The sequence below is a fragment of the Artemia franciscana genome, chromosome 11, assembly GCF_032884065.1.
Source record: "Artemia franciscana chromosome 11, ASM3288406v1, whole genome shotgun sequence".
Lineage (NCBI taxonomy): Eukaryota > Metazoa > Arthropoda > Branchiopoda > Anostraca > Artemiidae > Artemia > Artemia franciscana.
Window position 1 is genome coordinate 13,057,602 of NC_088873.1, and position 18,027 is coordinate 13,075,628.

General features: G+C 35.0%; 1 protein-coding gene across 1 annotated transcript in view; it reads left to right on the forward strand.

Moving 5' to 3' along the window:
• LOC136032834 (uncharacterized) overlaps positions 1 to 16,017 on the forward strand; it is a 37,188-nt gene extending 21,171 nt beyond the window's left edge. Inside the window, exons 2-3 of the mRNA XM_065713244.1 lie at positions 8,660 to 8,918; positions 15,454 to 16,017. Of these exons, the coding sequence (XP_065569316.1) occupies positions 8,660 to 8,918; positions 15,454 to 15,962 (768 nt within the window). The 3' untranslated portion in view covers positions 15,963 to 16,017. The remainder of the gene's footprint in view (positions 1 to 8,659; positions 8,919 to 15,453) is intronic.
• The last annotated feature ends 2,010 nt before the right edge of the window (positions 16,018 to 18,027 follow it).

The window sequence follows — 18,027 nt, forward strand, 5'->3', positions numbered from 1 at the left end:
CTGCAATACTTTACCCATCCCAGATGATTTGGAAATATTGCACGTGGGAGTTTCTGTAGAATGCAAATTCAGAGGCAATTTCAAAGCGGAATGAGCAGTTCTTCCACCAGGCAGCAATGTTGCGGCTATTCCGGACGACGCAATTGCCAACGCTATATCATTTTTTGATCGAATTGATGCCAAAATCAGTTTTATCACAATCGTTTTACCAGTACCTCCTGGCGCATCCAAAAAGAAAATTTCTCCAACATTGTTATCGACACAGTGCATTATCGTATCATAAATGTCTTTTTGTTCCGACGTTAACTTGGAAATGTTATTTTGTACATACGACAATACATCACTCGTACTGTAACTTTGTTCACGATCCAATTCTACACATGTCGAAACAGCAGCGATATGGTTAGGTGAAGGCATTCCCAAATACTGAAGAGGTTTGTTTGCCATACGTACGCAAAAATCTTCTATAATAACTAAAGTGTAGTTATAAATTTCTGATGTAAAATCAAAAGTCATAACTGACGTCTCTAACTGTTTTCGATGAGGTATATCTTCGGACATTTTTGACTTATATTTTTCCCATAACTCTGTAGGAGCTGATGGAGAGCAAGTTGTCAAAATGATGCCAAACAATGCACGAATTTGACTTGGAGTTAACGTTTCGCATGCGTCATTGATGCAGTTATCCCAGTGTTGGTCATTCTCCAATAAATTCAGAGATTGGCATGTACTACGGTAAGTGTCATATATAGTACCGTTTACAGTTCTCAAATATTCAAAGGACGTCGGACCAGGTACATTCACCAAAAGCAGGCGTAGAAAGAAGTATTCATGCTGATTGGGGTGAACGGTGTAGAGTCTTCCTATCGTGGTATCTTTGAAGATGGTAGGTTGGCCGTCGACTGACTTACCCTGTTTTCGACGTTCAAATACTTTATTTTTAGTATTCTACGTGTTATGCAGCAGTTTTTTTGCAAAAGAATCATTTTTGCAAAGCGACAAGAAACCGGTTAACTTTGTATCAGGTAGATTCAGGGCTCTTTGTTCCACGTTGGTTTCCGAGAAATAAACACGTTGACCATTCTGTAAATGTACCGCTAAGTGAACAACAGCTGGACTACGTTCATGTATCAGAAATGAAAGAATTCGCCAAACAGCTTCATTACTGCTTGTGTATCTTCCAGCCTGATATCGTACGATTTCGTCGAAATCTTTGATTTCGGGCTGCAAGCCAAAACTGCCATGTCACTGCCTTTGTTGACGTATTTACATATGTATTTGATTGCCTTTACGGAGTTACAGTATTCAACGTTTATGTGTGCATTAAATGTTTTTGATAATAATGGGGAATATGGAACAACCCACTGGTTATCTACTTCGATGGTGGTAACATTACGCTTCTTTATTATTGCTGTTTTACCGCCATCTTCAGTAGATCTTCTTCTATATTGTGGGTAACCATCATTGCCAGTAATTGTGTTGGATACTAAAAGTCGAGGATATTGCTTTGTGCACGTTCCTTTGGCCATACATGGTGAATTTTCGTTCAGTGCACCGCAAGGTCCATGTATCATATTTTTTACAATAATATCATGTAAACCCTTATCGACATTTTCATCAGGTATTTCACATTAGATGGCAGTCTTAACTCCACTTCCCGAAAAAGTTGCAGATACGACAAAACCGCTCTCAGGGGACGTTATATCTTCTTTTTATATAAAAAAAAATACACTAATGACCACAATTCACATCGTTAAAGTTTTGGACTTGATTAGAATGACAGGCAATAGTTTTATTTATAGTCTTTAAGTAGTTGGGAATTTAATTTCCAGGTTGGACTCCAAAAGAATCATAAAATTCTAAATGAGTAATTGGGATCATTGAACTAACAAGTCCAATGTGTCCCAGGGGATCCCTTGCAGTCATAATTATTTACACTACTTTCTTTCTTCTTTATTTTACTTAACAAGAAATCTCGAGAAAAAGCATCTCGTAAATAAGGACTATGACCTAATTCATTCATAACATGAATATTTGTCAACGCTATGATTTGATTTTCATTCTTTGTGACATTCACTGTTTTTTTTTAGAAGTGAGAATTCTTTCAATTGTTAAATCTCAGCTTCAGTAACTTTTCTGGTTCTTCCACGCTGTGTAGGTACTTTAACCACTTCTACTTGTATTTTCTTCGGCCGACCACGTTGTTTGGAACTTTCAACAACCACTTTCGATCCAGATCCAGTAATTTTGTGCGTACTGGGTAATTTTTAACCACGACCTTTCAGTAAAGTTCCCAGTAATATTAAACCTTCACCTTTAGCGTTTGAAGAATCGGTAATTTTATCAACAGTTTTCTTTCCAGCATATGTACCAAATGCAGCTGCACTACTTGTTAGAGCAGCTTTACCATTTGCAGCTGCTAATGGTATTAAAAATTGAAGTGAGGCACCATTTTGAATCAGCTGATGATATGATATAGTTATAGAGACGTCTTTATTCTTTATTTTTTCTTCCTCAATTGTTCAGTAGGTTTTCTTCTACGCAATAGTTTAAGAGGTTCTATACCAACATTAATATTTTCTACTCAAATTTGGCAATTTTCTATTTTCTTATAACATCTGCTTATTTTTACTTTTTGAAGCGGAGATAATGAATAAAGTTTGCGTTTTTTTTTATTGATTTCAAATTTATCGAGAAGAGACAAGAACGGTAATCTTGAATGATTTTGAAATAGACGTTTTATAGGTTAAATCAATATCCCGTCCTTTATTTTCACTTTTGTATTTTTCAATCTTAGTCACCTGTCTTTTATGAAGTTATAGTATAACACTTCCTCGTTTATTCACTTTTGTATGCGTTACTCGCACTATACGTGCGAGTAACGCATATATATATATGCATATATATATATATATATATATATATATATATATATATATATATATATATATATATATATATATATATATATATATAACTAATTTAGGAAAACAGTCTTCCTTTTCTCCTTCTGTCTCTTTTTTTTTTTTTTTTTTTTTTTTTTTTTTTTTTTTTTTTTTTGTTTGTGCTGTAGCATTGGTGATTTCTCTTTTCATTATATATATATATATATATATATATATATATATATATATATATATATATATATATATATCTTCTATATATATAAAAATAAGTTGTCTGTGGATGTGTGGGTCTGTCTGTCGGGTGACGTCATGTTTGTGTATTGACTGACGTCATGAAGTTAGTTGTCGTCATTTTTGCTATGACGGTGACGTCATTAAAGATATTTAAGACATAAATTCACGTAGAAATCTATTAATGTTTAACTGTAAAATGACTGATGAACTTACAATGGCAACAGCCGAGGAAGATGCTCAAAGAGTCTATGCCAAAAAACTTGCGGCTGATAGAGAAAGTAAGAAAAGAAAGCGTACCGAGGAATCAAAAGAACAGCAAGGAAACAGGCTTGAGGCTGATAGAGAAAGTAAGAAAAGAAAGCGTGCCGAGGAATTAAAAGAACAGTAAGGAAACAGGCTTGAGGCTGATAGAGAAAGAAAGAACAGAAAGCGTGCCGAGGAACTACCAGAGCAACGCGAAACCAGACTTGCTGCTAAAAGAGAAAGTGAAAAAAGAATGCGTGCCGAGGAACTACCAGAGCAACATGAAACCAGACTTGCTGCTAAAAGAGAAAGTGAAAAAAGAAGGCATGCCGAGGAACTACCAAAGCAACATGAAACCAGACTTGCTGCTAAAAGAGAAAGTGAAAAAAGAAGGCGTGCCGAGGCACAAGAACAGCAAGAAATCAGGCTTGCTGCTGATAGAGAAAGTAAGAAAAGAAAGCGTGCCGAGGTATCAGAGCAACCTGAAAGTTATCGCCTGGCATTCAGGTACAGCCCAGTCGATGATTATAGCTTGAGTAGATGTGTTCAAATCGGGACTATGTCTAAAATTTGTCCCTATTGCAAGGCCTTGAAATTCAATGGTGAAACAATGGGAATGTGTTGCGCCTCAGGAAAAGTTAAACTTCCTCTATTGGCTGCACCACCAGAGCCATTGAAGACTTTCCTTACTGGAACTACGTCAGAATCTAAGCGTTTTTTGTCACAAATCAGAAAATATAACTCATGTTTCCAAATGACGTCGTTTGGAGCCCAAATCGAAAATCCAGATCAATTTATTTCTACTTTCAAAGTAAAAGGGCAAATTTATCATAGAGCAGGGTCCCTTCTACCATTCTCAGGCGAGGATCATAAATTTTTACAATTGTACTTCATCAGTGATAGAAATTCTGAATTGAATGCACGTTGCGAAATTTCTCCCAACGTTGAAAGGACAATCGTTTCCCAATTGCAACATCTTTTCCATGAAAATAATAATTTAGTGCGTCTGTTCAAAACAGCCATCGATTTGATGCCTACTGATACGCATAAAATTGTTATTTCCGCTGACAAAACGCCTCCTGGACAACATGTGCGTAGATACAATACTCCAACTATCACGAAGTGGCAATCGTTATGGTCGGTGATCAGTTTTTACCTCGAGATATTATTCTTCATAAGCGAAACGCTCATTTGTTAAGAATTGCTGAAACTCATCGATGCTACGATGCCCTACAATATCCTATCATTTTTTGGGATGGAGCCGACGGCTATCACTTTAATATTAAATTGATGAATCCAGCCACTAACAAAGAAATGAATAAGAAATGCAGTGCAATGCATTATTATTCCTATAGACTAATGATTCGGCAGGATGAAGAAAATTATATTTTAAAATGTCGTCAATTCTTTCACCAATTCGTCGTTGATATGTATGCTAAAATTGAATCAGAACGTTTGCTATATATCCGCCTGAATCAGACCAAGCTCCGCTCTGAACAATACATTCATTTGCGAGATGCAGTTATAAATGACGGTAATACCACAAACGTTGGAAGATTAACAATTTTACCTTCGTCATATGGTGGCAGTCCCCGTCATATACATGAATATGCTCAAGTTGCTATTGCGTATGTTCGTCTCTATGGTCGTCCAGATTTATTTTTACATTTACATGTAATCAATCTTGGGACGAGATACTGCAGCTTTTACTTCAAGGACAATCGGTGGTTCATAGACATGACATTACGGCCCGTGTCTTCCGGCAAAAGTTGAAATCACTGATAAACTACATAGTAAATTTTGAAGTGTTTGGGTCAGTGCGATGCTGGATGTACTCAGTGGAATGGCAAAAACGAGGTTTGCCACACGCACATATAATAATCTGGCTACATAAAAAAATTACTTCGAACGAAATTGATGATGTGATTTCCGCTGAAATACCTGATGAAAATGTCGATAAGGGTTTACATGATATTATTGTAAAAAATATGATACATGGACCTTGCGGTGCACTGAACGAAAATTCACCATGTATGGCCAAAGGAACGTGCACAAAGCAATATCCTCGACTTTTAGTATCCAACACAATTACTGGCAATGATGGTTACCCACAATATAGAAGAAGATCTACTGAAGATGGCGGTAAAACAGCAATAATAAAGAAGCGTAATGTTACCACCATCGAAGTAGATAACCAGTGGGTTGTTCCATATTCCCCATTATTATCAAAAACATTTAATGCACACATAAACGTTGAATACTGTAACTCCGTAAAGGCAATCAAATACATATGTAAATACGTCAACAAAGGCAGTGACATGGCAGTTTTGGCTTGCAGCCCGAAATCAAAGATTTCGACGAAATCGTACGATATCAGGCTGGAAGATACACAAGCAGTAATGAAGCTGTTTGGCGAATTCTTTCATTTCTGATACATGAACGTAGTCCAGCTGTTGTTCACTTAGCGGTACATTTACAGAATGGTCAACGTGTTTATTTCTCGGAAACCAACGTGGAACAAAGAGCCCTGAATCTACCTGATACAAAGTTAACCGGTTTCTTGTCGCTTTGCAAAAATGATTCTTTTGCAAAAAAACTGCTGCATAACACGTAGAATACTAAAAATAAAGTATTTGAACGTCGAAAACAGGGTAAGTCAGTCGACGGCCAACCTACCATCTTCAAAGATACCACGATAGGAAGACTCTACACCGTTCACCCCAATCAACATGAATACTTCTTTCTACGCCTGCTTTTGGTGAATGTACCCGGTCCGACGTCCTTTGAATATTTGAGAACTGTAAACGGTACTATATATGACACTTACCGTAGTACATGCCAATCTCTGAATTTATTGGAGAATGACCAACACTGGGATAACTGCATCAATGACGCGTGCGAAACGTTAACTCCAAGTCAAATTCGTGCATTGTTTGGCATCATTTTGACAACTTGCTCTCCATCAGCTCCTACAGAGTTATGGGAAAAATATAAGTCAAAAATGTCCGAAGATATACCTCATCGAAAACAGTTAGAGACGTCAGTTATGACTTTTGATTTTACATCAGAAATTTATAACTACACTTTAGTTATTATAGAAGATTTTTGCGTACGTATGGCAAACAAACCTCTTCAGTATTTGGGAATGCCTTCACCTAACCATATCGCTGCTGTTTCGACATGTGTAGAATTGGATCGTGAACAAAGTTACATTACGAGTGATCTATTGTCGTATGTACAAAATAACAATTTTTAGAAGTTCTGTCCCGTAGGGCACAGTTGCACGTGTTGCTCCGCAACTGTGCCCTAAGGAACAGGGCACAGTTGCTGCAACACTTCCCGTGGCACAGGCAACGGAGGTCTAGTTATTACCTGTTGTTTTACGAGTTTTAGACAAATGTATTAATATTAGAATTTATGAGCATTTGGAACGTCATAAACTTCTACATCGAAATCAGTTTGGTTTCGGGAAGGGTAGAACAATAAAAATGGCGATTTCATTTACTACTACTATAATTAATAATGCTCTTGATAAAAAGCTTAGGGTAGCTGGTACGTTTTTGGACTTAATTAAGGCGTTTGACACTGTTGACCATCGAATATTATTTAAAAAATTTGAATTTTATTGATTAAGGGGTGCTGTATTGGGTTTGCTTTGCAGTTATCTTCAAAATGGACAGCAGTATGTCAATTTACAAGGATTTTTTTCTAGTAAAAATGTTGTTAATTGTGGGGTTCCCCAAGGATCCGTACTGAGTCCGACTCTGTTTTTAATTTTTATTAATGATCTGCTGCATGTTGTGAAAGCTCTGCCCAGAATTGATGACTTTGTTGACAAAAATCCGAGTAGGACCCAGATTACTATGCCCTTATTTGCTGATGATACAACCTTGGTGTGTTGCCCCTACGGAACAACTGCTGATGTCAACGATAAATGCAGCAATAAGCAAGATATGTACATGGCTTAAAATAAACCTCCTTTTCCTGAATATAGATAAGTCGAATTTTGTTATTTTCTCTCGATCTCCGAATTTTATCCCTTGGTTTACGAAAGGATTTCGGAGCGGGGAATTATTAAATGAACAAGGTTCACCAAATACCTCGAAATCAATGTTGATGAAACCCTATCATTTAAAGATCATGTGAAGTCGATTTCGAAAATATTGTCATGTAACTTAGGTATCATGCGCAAATTAAAGCTCATTTTCCCCCCAAATGTTGTACGATTGTTATACTCTTCCCTGATTCACCCACACATTTTGTATTGCTCGTCGATTTGGCTTAGTTCTTTCCCTTCGAAGTTCGTCCAATCCGTGTGATCCAGAATAATGCTATTCGAGTTTTTTGTGGTATTGGGAATCTATGAGGTCCGTGTATAGAGATTTAAGTATAATGCCTGCAGCTGCATTTCGTGATTTTTACACGTTGATTTTTATATATAAGTATTACAGTGAGAGCCTTCCTGATTGTTTTACAGATATATTTTGTGAGAGGGCTGATGTTCATCACCGCGTTACTCAGATACGAGGAAATACTGAGGTTCCTCGATTAGTTTCAAGTAGGTCTCCTTTTTCACTTATTTACACAGCTTCAAAACTTTGAAATAAAATGGGTATAGATATCAAGGAAATGGGTAGCTTTGGCCAGTTGAAGTCTGATTTACGTGTAGAGTTTCTCGGTAGGTATACTTTTGAAACAGATTAAACAAAATAAATTTTCCATAGGTTATTCGTTGGTAATATTAATGCTTTTTTTGTTTGTTATTTTTGTTTTCTTGGGGTCACGCAAGGTAATGTATTGCTTATGTTTTTTTTCATTATTGTTAGTTTCGGTATATGGTCTCATTTTCCATATTCTCTCACTCTCAATGTTCTCTCTTTGTTTTCCTTGAATTTAGCATAGCCTCGCAAGCTTCGCTTATGTTGTGCTATTGATTAAGAAATGTTTATTTCTAATAAAATTGCTCTACAACTACTACTGAAGCTTAAAACTTCCTGGTGTCACAAAAAAACAAAGTCGAGCTTAGAACTTTACTATTTTGTTAACTTTACTATTACTATTAAGTTACTATTATATTACTATGAACTTTACTATGATCTTAATTTCGATAATATTTTTTGTAGAAACTAATTTCAGCAAAGGGGAGTGTGAAATGAGGTCAGGGAGGGGGCAAACTTGGGTTTAGAGGGGGTAGTTAGTTTGCAAAAGTTAGTTCTCATCCCTTATGTAAATTTAATATCTCTGTGATATAACTAACCTAAAAGAAATAATTTCAGAGAGGACAGAGACATTTCTTAGAATGTGGCGCAATAGATGGTGTAACATTCTCCACAACACTACATCTGGAGAGATTTTTGAATTGGACAGGCATACTCATAGAAGCTGATGATCGCTTCTATTCTGACTTAAAGCGTGTTCACCGGAGAGCCTACGGAGTCCATGCTTGCGTAAGTCGTGACTCTTACCCATCAGTGGCACTTTTTAAGCCATCACCGATTTATGTTGCTTCGACATTCCTTGGACATAATGTTACGAGTAAGTTAAAGAGTAATAAATATAATGAATCCGTAAGAAATTTACAGTAATGTCACATCTAGAGTTGAATTTTCTTTCTGTTGTTGTATTTCTCTCTCTCTCTCTCTCTCTCTCTCTCTTTCTCTCTCTCTCTTTCTCTCTCTCTCTCTCTCTCTCTCTCTCTCTCTCTCTCACACACTCACTCACTCACTCACTCACTCACTCACTCACTCTATCTCTCTCTCTCTTTTTAATTAAAATCAAGTGACATCAAATGACATCATTTTTATACATTCTTAAAAAGGACTATCTCAACCGGACTATCTGTCTTGGCTTTTTCTACAATTGAACCATGGCTTGAATCCCGCAGCTACTTGATTTTAATTGTAAATTAAACGAAAACTTACCAAGTTTGGAGTTTGATTGTAACTTAACTCCAAAGAAGGAGCGCCAGCAAAGCTGGGAGATCAATTGAGATAGATGCCTGCCTTTGCCTCGATTACTCATACTACAAGGACCTTAAAGTACTGATGGTACTATTGGTCAATCGAGGCAAAGGCAGGCATCTATCTCAGTTGAACTCTTAGCTACGCTGGCGCTCCTTGTTTGGAGTAGTATTTTAATTCAACTCAAAAAGGAGCGCCTTACATACGCTTCGAGCTCAACTGAGATAGATGCCTGCCTTCACCTCGATTGACCAAGAGTAACATCAATTGACGTTTGCATTACCTTGGATTGACAACAAACTAAATAATGAGAAATTGTGATACAATAGGCACTGAATTATTGAACAATATAGTGGATGACGATTATGATCGTAAGAAGTGTAGAAGGCTATATTAAAATCATTCAGGCAGAGTCAGGACTGTCAAGGGAGGCCCAAACTCCAAAATTTCCAGAAAAGGGGATCGCAAATAGCTGGTATGCACTGTTTAACACACATTGTCGTTGATTAATAGACAGTTACAACATTTGGCTGATAACTTTAAAACGAAGAGAATTAGTAGATATGTCTGAAAATGGCTATCAATAACCAGTGATTTGAATGTTGTAGTTTCAGTCTATAAGACTAAATGTGAGAAAACACCATTGAAAGCTTTAAAACTAGTAATACACGTTTTAATTTTGAAGAACCAAAGGCTATAAGGAAAGTAGTGTATATTTTATTACATAAAGGTGTGGTTGTTAAAGCGCTCAGTTCAAAACAAAATAAATACTTTGTATTTCTCCTGTTTTTACGGTCCCGAAGGAAAATGGTTCTCTTGATTTATGTTAAATTTTTAAAAGCGTTAAATAAGGCTATTTTAAAATGGAAAGTCTTCGATTTGCGGTTTAATTCATGACAAAAAATTGTTACCTGGCCTCTGTAGACATTTTCGATTTATACATGTCCTCTTGATTTTAATGACCAGATATGGTTTTGCTCTGAAATAGATTGTTGCTATGCTTACACATATTTGCCAAATGGGTTGTCAACAGCCCAAGGGTTCTTTAAACTCACGTTTCCCATAGATCGACGAAGAGTTACTTTGTTTTGTTTACTTGGATAACTTATTCCCTCTGGGAAGGTTACTTTTAGAAGGTCAACACAACGTTTACGAAAGATTTGGGGTTTGTGATTCACCTGGAAAAGTCAGTTCTTATTTCAAGTCAACAAACAGAATTTCTTGGGTTTCTGTTAATTTCGCGATCAATGGGTATTTTCCTGCCAGAAATAAAAATTAAAGAATTCTCAGATTTGATTTCAAAGTTTTTCAGTCAAGAATTGACTATGATTCAAGAATTGGCCGAAACTCTAGTCTTTCTTGTTTCAACCTTTCCAGCAGTGGATACTGATCAAAGAACACATCTTGGCTCTCGGGTCCCTAAGTTTAAAAACTTGTGCTCGATACGGCTCTCAGAGCTCTGAAACTGATTCTAGGAACGCAAGATACAGCTCTCGGAGCCCAAAAATAGGTTCTACAACCACCAGACCTGGCTCAGCGTGCCACATAAGAATACATCATCAGAGAAATGACAGAAACCGGAAGGCTTCTCCAGAAAAGCACAAAGGCAAAATATCAAAACAAAGCACATCAAATGATGGTCGATTTAAGAAGGTTTCTGAAGAACGTTCTAGTACCAAGAAGGATCCCAAGATCCATAAAAAACTTGCCAAATTTGTAAAAAGAGCTTTATCTGAGCCTCTGGAAATAGGGAGGCTAAAGGATTTCATAATTCAAATAAAGGATTATTTGAGCACCACCCTAGGCCTATGAATATCAATAAAACTGTTGTTCCGAAGGTGGCTATGGAGATTTGGCCTTTTTTTCATCACAGTGTAAGCCAAGGAATGCTAAGGCACTTTAAGTACAGCAGACTATTGTCTACTCAACCTTTGTATTTTAGAGGTAGCAAATGCGGTTATTTAGCTTGAAAATCATGGTATTAAAGAAAAAATCGTCAAAAACCTACAGCTCACACGCATGGCCCACAATATTGATCTCAGTCTGAAAAGACGCGATGCGTTGAATTTCAAGTGGGTCCAGTTCCCACCGTAGTGTTACTTTATGCACTCCTGAAGCCAATGTGACGAATTTTCTTTTTGGTAAGGATGTTGCCCAAATAACGTCCAAAGCAAATCCGTGGTGGATTTGAAAAAATTCATTTGGAAGACCAAATAACGTGCAAGGGTGCCTACTATAATTGCCACGGGGAGAACGAGGCCCCTTGTCTAAACTGTTGCAGAAATTTGCACTGTTTTGACTGTTGCAGAAAAGGCCCTTATTTTACTGAAAAGCAGAGTCGTGGAAAATTCTTGTACTGAAACACGTGCGGGGTGATTTTGTGGCCAAGCTCACTTTAACATCCGATGTAGGTTCAGAACTGCAACGGTAATTGGATATTGCCAATCATTCTTTCAAACAATTTAGCCTAGATCAGTTGACAAATATTTGTGTAGTGATGCATGGAAACTTTTTTAGTTTTTTAGTTTTTTCTTCTTTTTTTTTTTATTTTTTTTTAGTTTTTTACCTAATTTAGGTTTTTATTATTTTTTTTTTCTTTTTTTTCTTTTTCTTTAGTTTTTGTCTTTTTGTCTTTATTTTAGTTGTTTGTTTTTTTTAGTTTTTTTTCTTTTTTAGTTTTTCCTTTCTTTATTTTTTAATTTTTTTAGCTTTTCCTTTTTTAGTTTTTAGTTTTTTCTTTTTTTCTTCTTTTTTTAGTTTTTTTGTTTTTTGTTTTTTTTAGTTTATTTTTATTTACTTTTTTTAGTTTTTTACCTTTCTTTAATTTTTTACTTTTTTTCTTTTTTTCAGTTTTCTTTTTTTGTTTTTCTTTTTTAGTTTTTCCTTTTTTACTTTTTTTATTTTTTAGTTGTTTTCTTGTTTTAGTTTTTTAGTTTTTTTTATCATATATATATAGTACCGGGAGCACTCAAGCACACGGCAGGCTTCTATATATGAATTCTGATTTTCGCTTGTCTTGTAACCGTAAACAATTTGAGACAATTTGCTGTCTTTTCATATTGGGGTCTTTTCAAAGATATTTGATTATTAAAACAAGTCCAATTTTTAACGATGATATCTACTAAGCTTCAAAGTTTTGCTTTCCTTTTTAAGGTTTCTGAATTGTTGGAATCCCTTGTTAAAATATATACAAATATTTATACAATTACCAGCCATCGGGCCCCGGGAAATGGCACGCGGCAGGCTTCTATATATAGATTCTCATTGTCACTTGTCTTCTAACCGCAGACAATTTACTGTCTTTCCATGCTGTAATTTTCAAAAATATTTCATTATTAAAGCGACTCCAATTTCTAACAACGACATCTATTAAGCTTCAAACTTTTGTTTTTTTTAAGGTTTTTGAATGGTTGTGATCCCTTGTTAAAATATAAACAAATATTTTGCAACTACCAGTTTTTTACTCGTTATGCAATTTAATGTCTTTTCATAGTGAATATTTTCAAAAGTATTTAACTATTAAAGCAAGTCCAATTTTTAACAACAATTTCTACTATACTTCAAACTTTTGGTTTTCTTTCAAGATTACGAATTTTTGTAATCGCTTGTTAAAATATATACAAATATTTTCGCAATTACTAATTTTTTGCTCTTTACGCAGTTTATTGTCGTTTCATACTGTTGTCTTTTCAAAGAGATTTGATCACTGAAGTTATTCCGATTTCTAACAACGATATGTGCAAAGCTTAAATTTTTTTTTAGGTTTTTGAATTGTTGCAATCCCTTGTCAAAATAGAATCATCATTTGTAATAACTGCAAATTTTCGTTTCTAGGCCTTCCTACTGACATTATATAACTGGTTGCGTTCGAAAAGAACTTTTTTAGGGTTTTTGAATTATAGTAATCCATTGTTAAAATATATGCAAATATTTTTGCAATTACCAGTTTTTTGCTCTTTACGTAATTTAATGTCTTTTTATGCTGCAGTCTTTACAAAAACATTTGATTGTCGAAGCTAGTCCGATTTCTAACAACGATATGTACAAAGCTTGAAACTTATGGTTTTCTTTTTTAAAGTTTTTGAATTGTTGTAATCCCTTGTTAAAATGTATACAAATATTTTGCCTTTACCATTTTTTTACTCTTTATGCAATTTAATATCTTTTCATACTGAGGGATATTCAAAGGTATTTAATTATTACCGCAAGTTCTATTTCTAACAACAATTTCTGCTAGGCTTCAAATTTTTGTTTTCTTTTTCACGGTTTTTGATTTATTGTAACCCCTTGTCAAAATATATATTTTTGCAATTACCAGTTTTTTGCTCTTGAAGCAACTTAGTGTAAACTTTATAATGCTACATTCACTCTTGTTGTTGGGAGGGGGAGAATGATATAATTCATCAAACTTTTGGTTTTCTTTTTTAAGGTTTTTAAATTTTGTAATTCCTTGTCAAAATATATGCAAATATTTCTGAAATTGCCAGTTTTTTTGCTCTTCAAGCAATATAATATAAACCTCACGATAAGCGGCACGCGAAAGGCTTCTATATATGGACTCTCGTTGTCGCTTGTCTTCAAACTGCAGACAATTTGCTGTCTTTTAATACTGAAATCTGCTCAAAGATGTTTGATTTTTAAAGCAAGTCCAATTTCTAAAAACTATATCTACTAAGCTTCAACCTTTTGGTTTTCTTTTTTACGGTTTTTGAATTGTTGTAATCCATTGTTAAAATATGTGCAAATATTTATGCAATTACCGGCCGCCGGGCCCCGGCCCCCGGTACGTGGCAGGCTTTTAAATATGGATTCTCATTGTCGCTTGTCCTCTAACCGTAGAACATTTGCTGTTTTTTCAAATTGTTTTTACCAGTGTTTTGCTCTTTACGCGACGTGATGTCTGTTCATGCTGTCTCTTTTCAAAGATATTTGATTATTAAGGCAAGTCCAGTTTCTAACAGCGATATCTACTAAGATTCAAATTTTTGGTTTTAATTTTTAAGGTTTTTAAATTGTTGTAATCCCTCGTTAAAATATATACAAATATTTTGCAATTACCAGTTTTTTGCTCTTTCCGCAATTTAATATTTTTTCATACTAAGTCTGTTCAAAGATATTTGATTATTAAAGCTATTTTTTCCAAAATTAAGGCTCTTAACGAATTTTCTCAGACTTCTGACCTATCTAGAATTTTTTTTTTTATGCGAGAATATCCTAAAATACCAATTTTCCCAAAAAATATGGAGCCGTAGTAAAGACGGTGGGAGCATACAAGATATTAAAAGCAGAATAGCCAAGGCCCAGGGTGTTTTTCACAGTTAAAGAAATTTGGAATAACAGGAATATATATCTGCAAACCAAGATTAGAATAATGGAAGGTAAAGTGATGACAGTGGTCAAACATAGTTCTGATGCATGGGCGCTCCAAAAAGAGGATTAAGATTTACTAGATGTTTCCCAGAACAGGTGTGGTTGGGGGCAAGGTATCTGACACCTCCCGTTTTTTCTTTTAGATTTCCTCAGATAATTTTGAGGACCACACTGCTTTCCTGCGACCATAAATAAAAGTTCAAATAGGGATAAAATCCTATTAATAGACAATGACGAATTTCACAAAATACTAGATATTTCGGTCACATATGCAGTGACCGTTATCAGTAGTAATACTCCTTAGTAGTATTACTAAAGAGCACACTGAGTCACACCATGGACCCCGTGCCAAACTCAATAATCTGCGACACCAGTTCCTGAATCCTTGCCCTAAAGGACATAGGATTGCAAGTCCATTGCACTAAGCATTAAATAAATAATATAATAAAAATAAGCGATTGTTCAGCATTATCGTATCCCATGTAATTCCCTCCAGATTGTTTCTTTTCTGTTAGCAATCAACTTGGTTGACGTCACCAAAAAGGCTGACTTCTTTCAATTGCTAGAAAGTACGTTGCGAAAGTTGGTAGAAACTCTACCGAATTTAAGTCATCTTTTTGCACTTTAGTGACGCCGCGCAAAGCTGCCTATAGCCAAAAAAACATAATAGATGCACATAGTAAATTTATTTTTGGATGGCCCTTGCGGATCAAGCTTATAAAAATTCTCTTTATTCACAGAAGTCAACCCTGGAACCGGCTACCTTGTAAGTCAACACAGAAGGGAACTAAATGGGAGTGATGTCGACTTCATCGAAGTAAAATGTATACCCATATATACAGCACTTTTAGCAGCCAATATAACTAATATAGACTTATTTGTATTGGACATAGAGGGTGTTGAGCTCGAAGTTTTGAAAACTCTGCCATTTGAAAAAGTTAGTGTTGCCATTTTTATGATAGAAATGGCTGGCAAGCCAGAAAGCGAGAGAAAATTACTTCGTATTTTTCTTCAGTCAAAAGGATACATTTTCTACGACTCAATAAATGGTGGCATGCATCCTGGGGACGAAATATTTATTAAAGATGAATATTATAAGGGTGAGGAAGATATCGAAAAGTTGAAAATATTGACACCTAGAGATACTTTTAAAATAGTAACAGGAAGCAAAGATGAAGATGTGGATTCAAACGACCTGAAATCATTTGTTATTGCGTCACATCCAGTGTTTGGTCATTTAGTAATTTAGTAATGTTCAGTGATTCAACGGTTTTGTATCTTGAAAATATATGTTATTATTTTTCTTTTTAATCTTATGATAGCTAAGAGCGAAGTTGAGACTTAAAATGAACTTCAACTTAATGCAACAGATTTCGGAAAAACTGTCAGATAAACTGACTCTTATGATTTTCCTATGTCGGCGGGATTCTGAAAAACTAGAGCTTCATGAATGCACAAACTTACGCAACAAAATAGGATTAGGAGCAGAAAAATACTTGAATAGCCTGCAGAAAACTAAAGACTCATTTATTAAGCTCTCAATAGGTTTTTTACCGGGCATTGTTCATAAATTTCAATATACAATTTAAATTCTCTAAGAAACTCAAGCATGCTTTGTTTTCAGTTGAGTAATAATTTTTCAGATTCTTAAAAGATGGTAAAATATTAGACGTCAGTTTATTTGAGAAAGTTTTCCAAAAGCATGTTGAATAAACTGCGAAGCAGTAATTTTGTTGGTTTTAAGTTTCAACTTCGCACTTTACTTTTAAATTTTGTTCGTCTTTTAGGTCTTAAAATGTATACACATTAAATTTTTTAAAATATTTTTAATCAACTTAGGCAAAAAAACTCAAGAATTCAAAACGTTTTTTTTAAATAGGGCATTATATATGGATTTTACTTCATATTTCTAATAAACTTTTGCAATCATCAATTTGTCTCAAAACCAGTATATGGAGTATATTATCCTTGCCATCTTCGAAAAGTTGCAGATAAGAAATTCAGTTGCAGATAAAGAGGCTTTTGAAACTAGAAGGACATTAAGTGTATTTAATTTAAGTTAAGGAACTTCTTGACATCAGTAACGGTCCCCTAATAACTACTGAAGTAAGTTCATTAGCATAACCAGTTACTCATACTACTACAGGGCTGATGACACCGTAATTAACAAACTTAGATGAAAATAAACTTAGAACACGCTCTTGATAAGAGGGATAACCCCAATTAAAGTTGATAAGCCAGTTAATTTTTCTGCATATAAGGTTGGTCTCACAGATAGAAAATTATTAGTATTTATGCAAAACTATTTTCTTTTTCGATGATTTATTTCATTTCCCAGGTATCCGACGCTTTTGGATGAATGGCCTACATATTCCTGTTCGGACACGATTAGCAAACATTCGATCTTCAGGCAATAAAAGCAATGTCCAGTTATTATAATACATAATATTTAGGTCATGAATAATTTTGTTGTCTTTTGAAAGTATTTTTTGGTATTGGGGTAAGCATAAAGTTGAAATTAATAAAGTCGTATATATTTTAAGCAATGATACAAAAGCCCTTGGTCATCCATGACCCAACCTCGAAGGGTCCCCATTGCCCCTCCCCCACGCATTTAAGGCTCTCCCCTTTTTGTGACTTAAAATTTTTGAATTTTGAATTTTTTGGACTTAGAAATTTTGAATAAGTGCCCGAGAAAACATAATGAAATATTTTATGGAATGGATTCAAAGCATTCATTTTTATTTGTATGATGATGTTCTAAATGTCGTTATTGCAATACAAATATTTTTATGCATTATCCTGTTATGGGTTGTCCCCTCCGCAATCCCTCGCTCTTTACGCTAAAGTTTGACTCTTTGCCACAATTCTACTTTTTAAAACAATTAAAAACTTTAGCGTAAAGAGCGAGGGATTGCGGAGGGGACAACCTATTTCATATACGAAGTAATTTCTGTTCGTTTTAAGTTTTAATGTCGCTCCTTACTTTCAGTTTAAAAAAAAACTATTTTTTTTATTTAATTAAGACCAGAAATAAAATAAACAGCAAAAGACTTATCTTAAAGTGAGGGCTTAGCCTCACGAGAGCATCCGAGTGGATTAAAACATGCCAATTTTTGTTAATATTATCCAATTTTCCAAAGCAAAATGTTCACAGCGCTATACAGTATTGTACGCAACTTCAATAATCCAAAATGTGCAATTATCTAAAACAAATTGTTCACAGCGCTATACAACACGTTACACAATTTCAATAGTTGCGTACACGATTTTAATTATCCAATTATCGAAAGCAATTTGTTCCCAGCACTCTA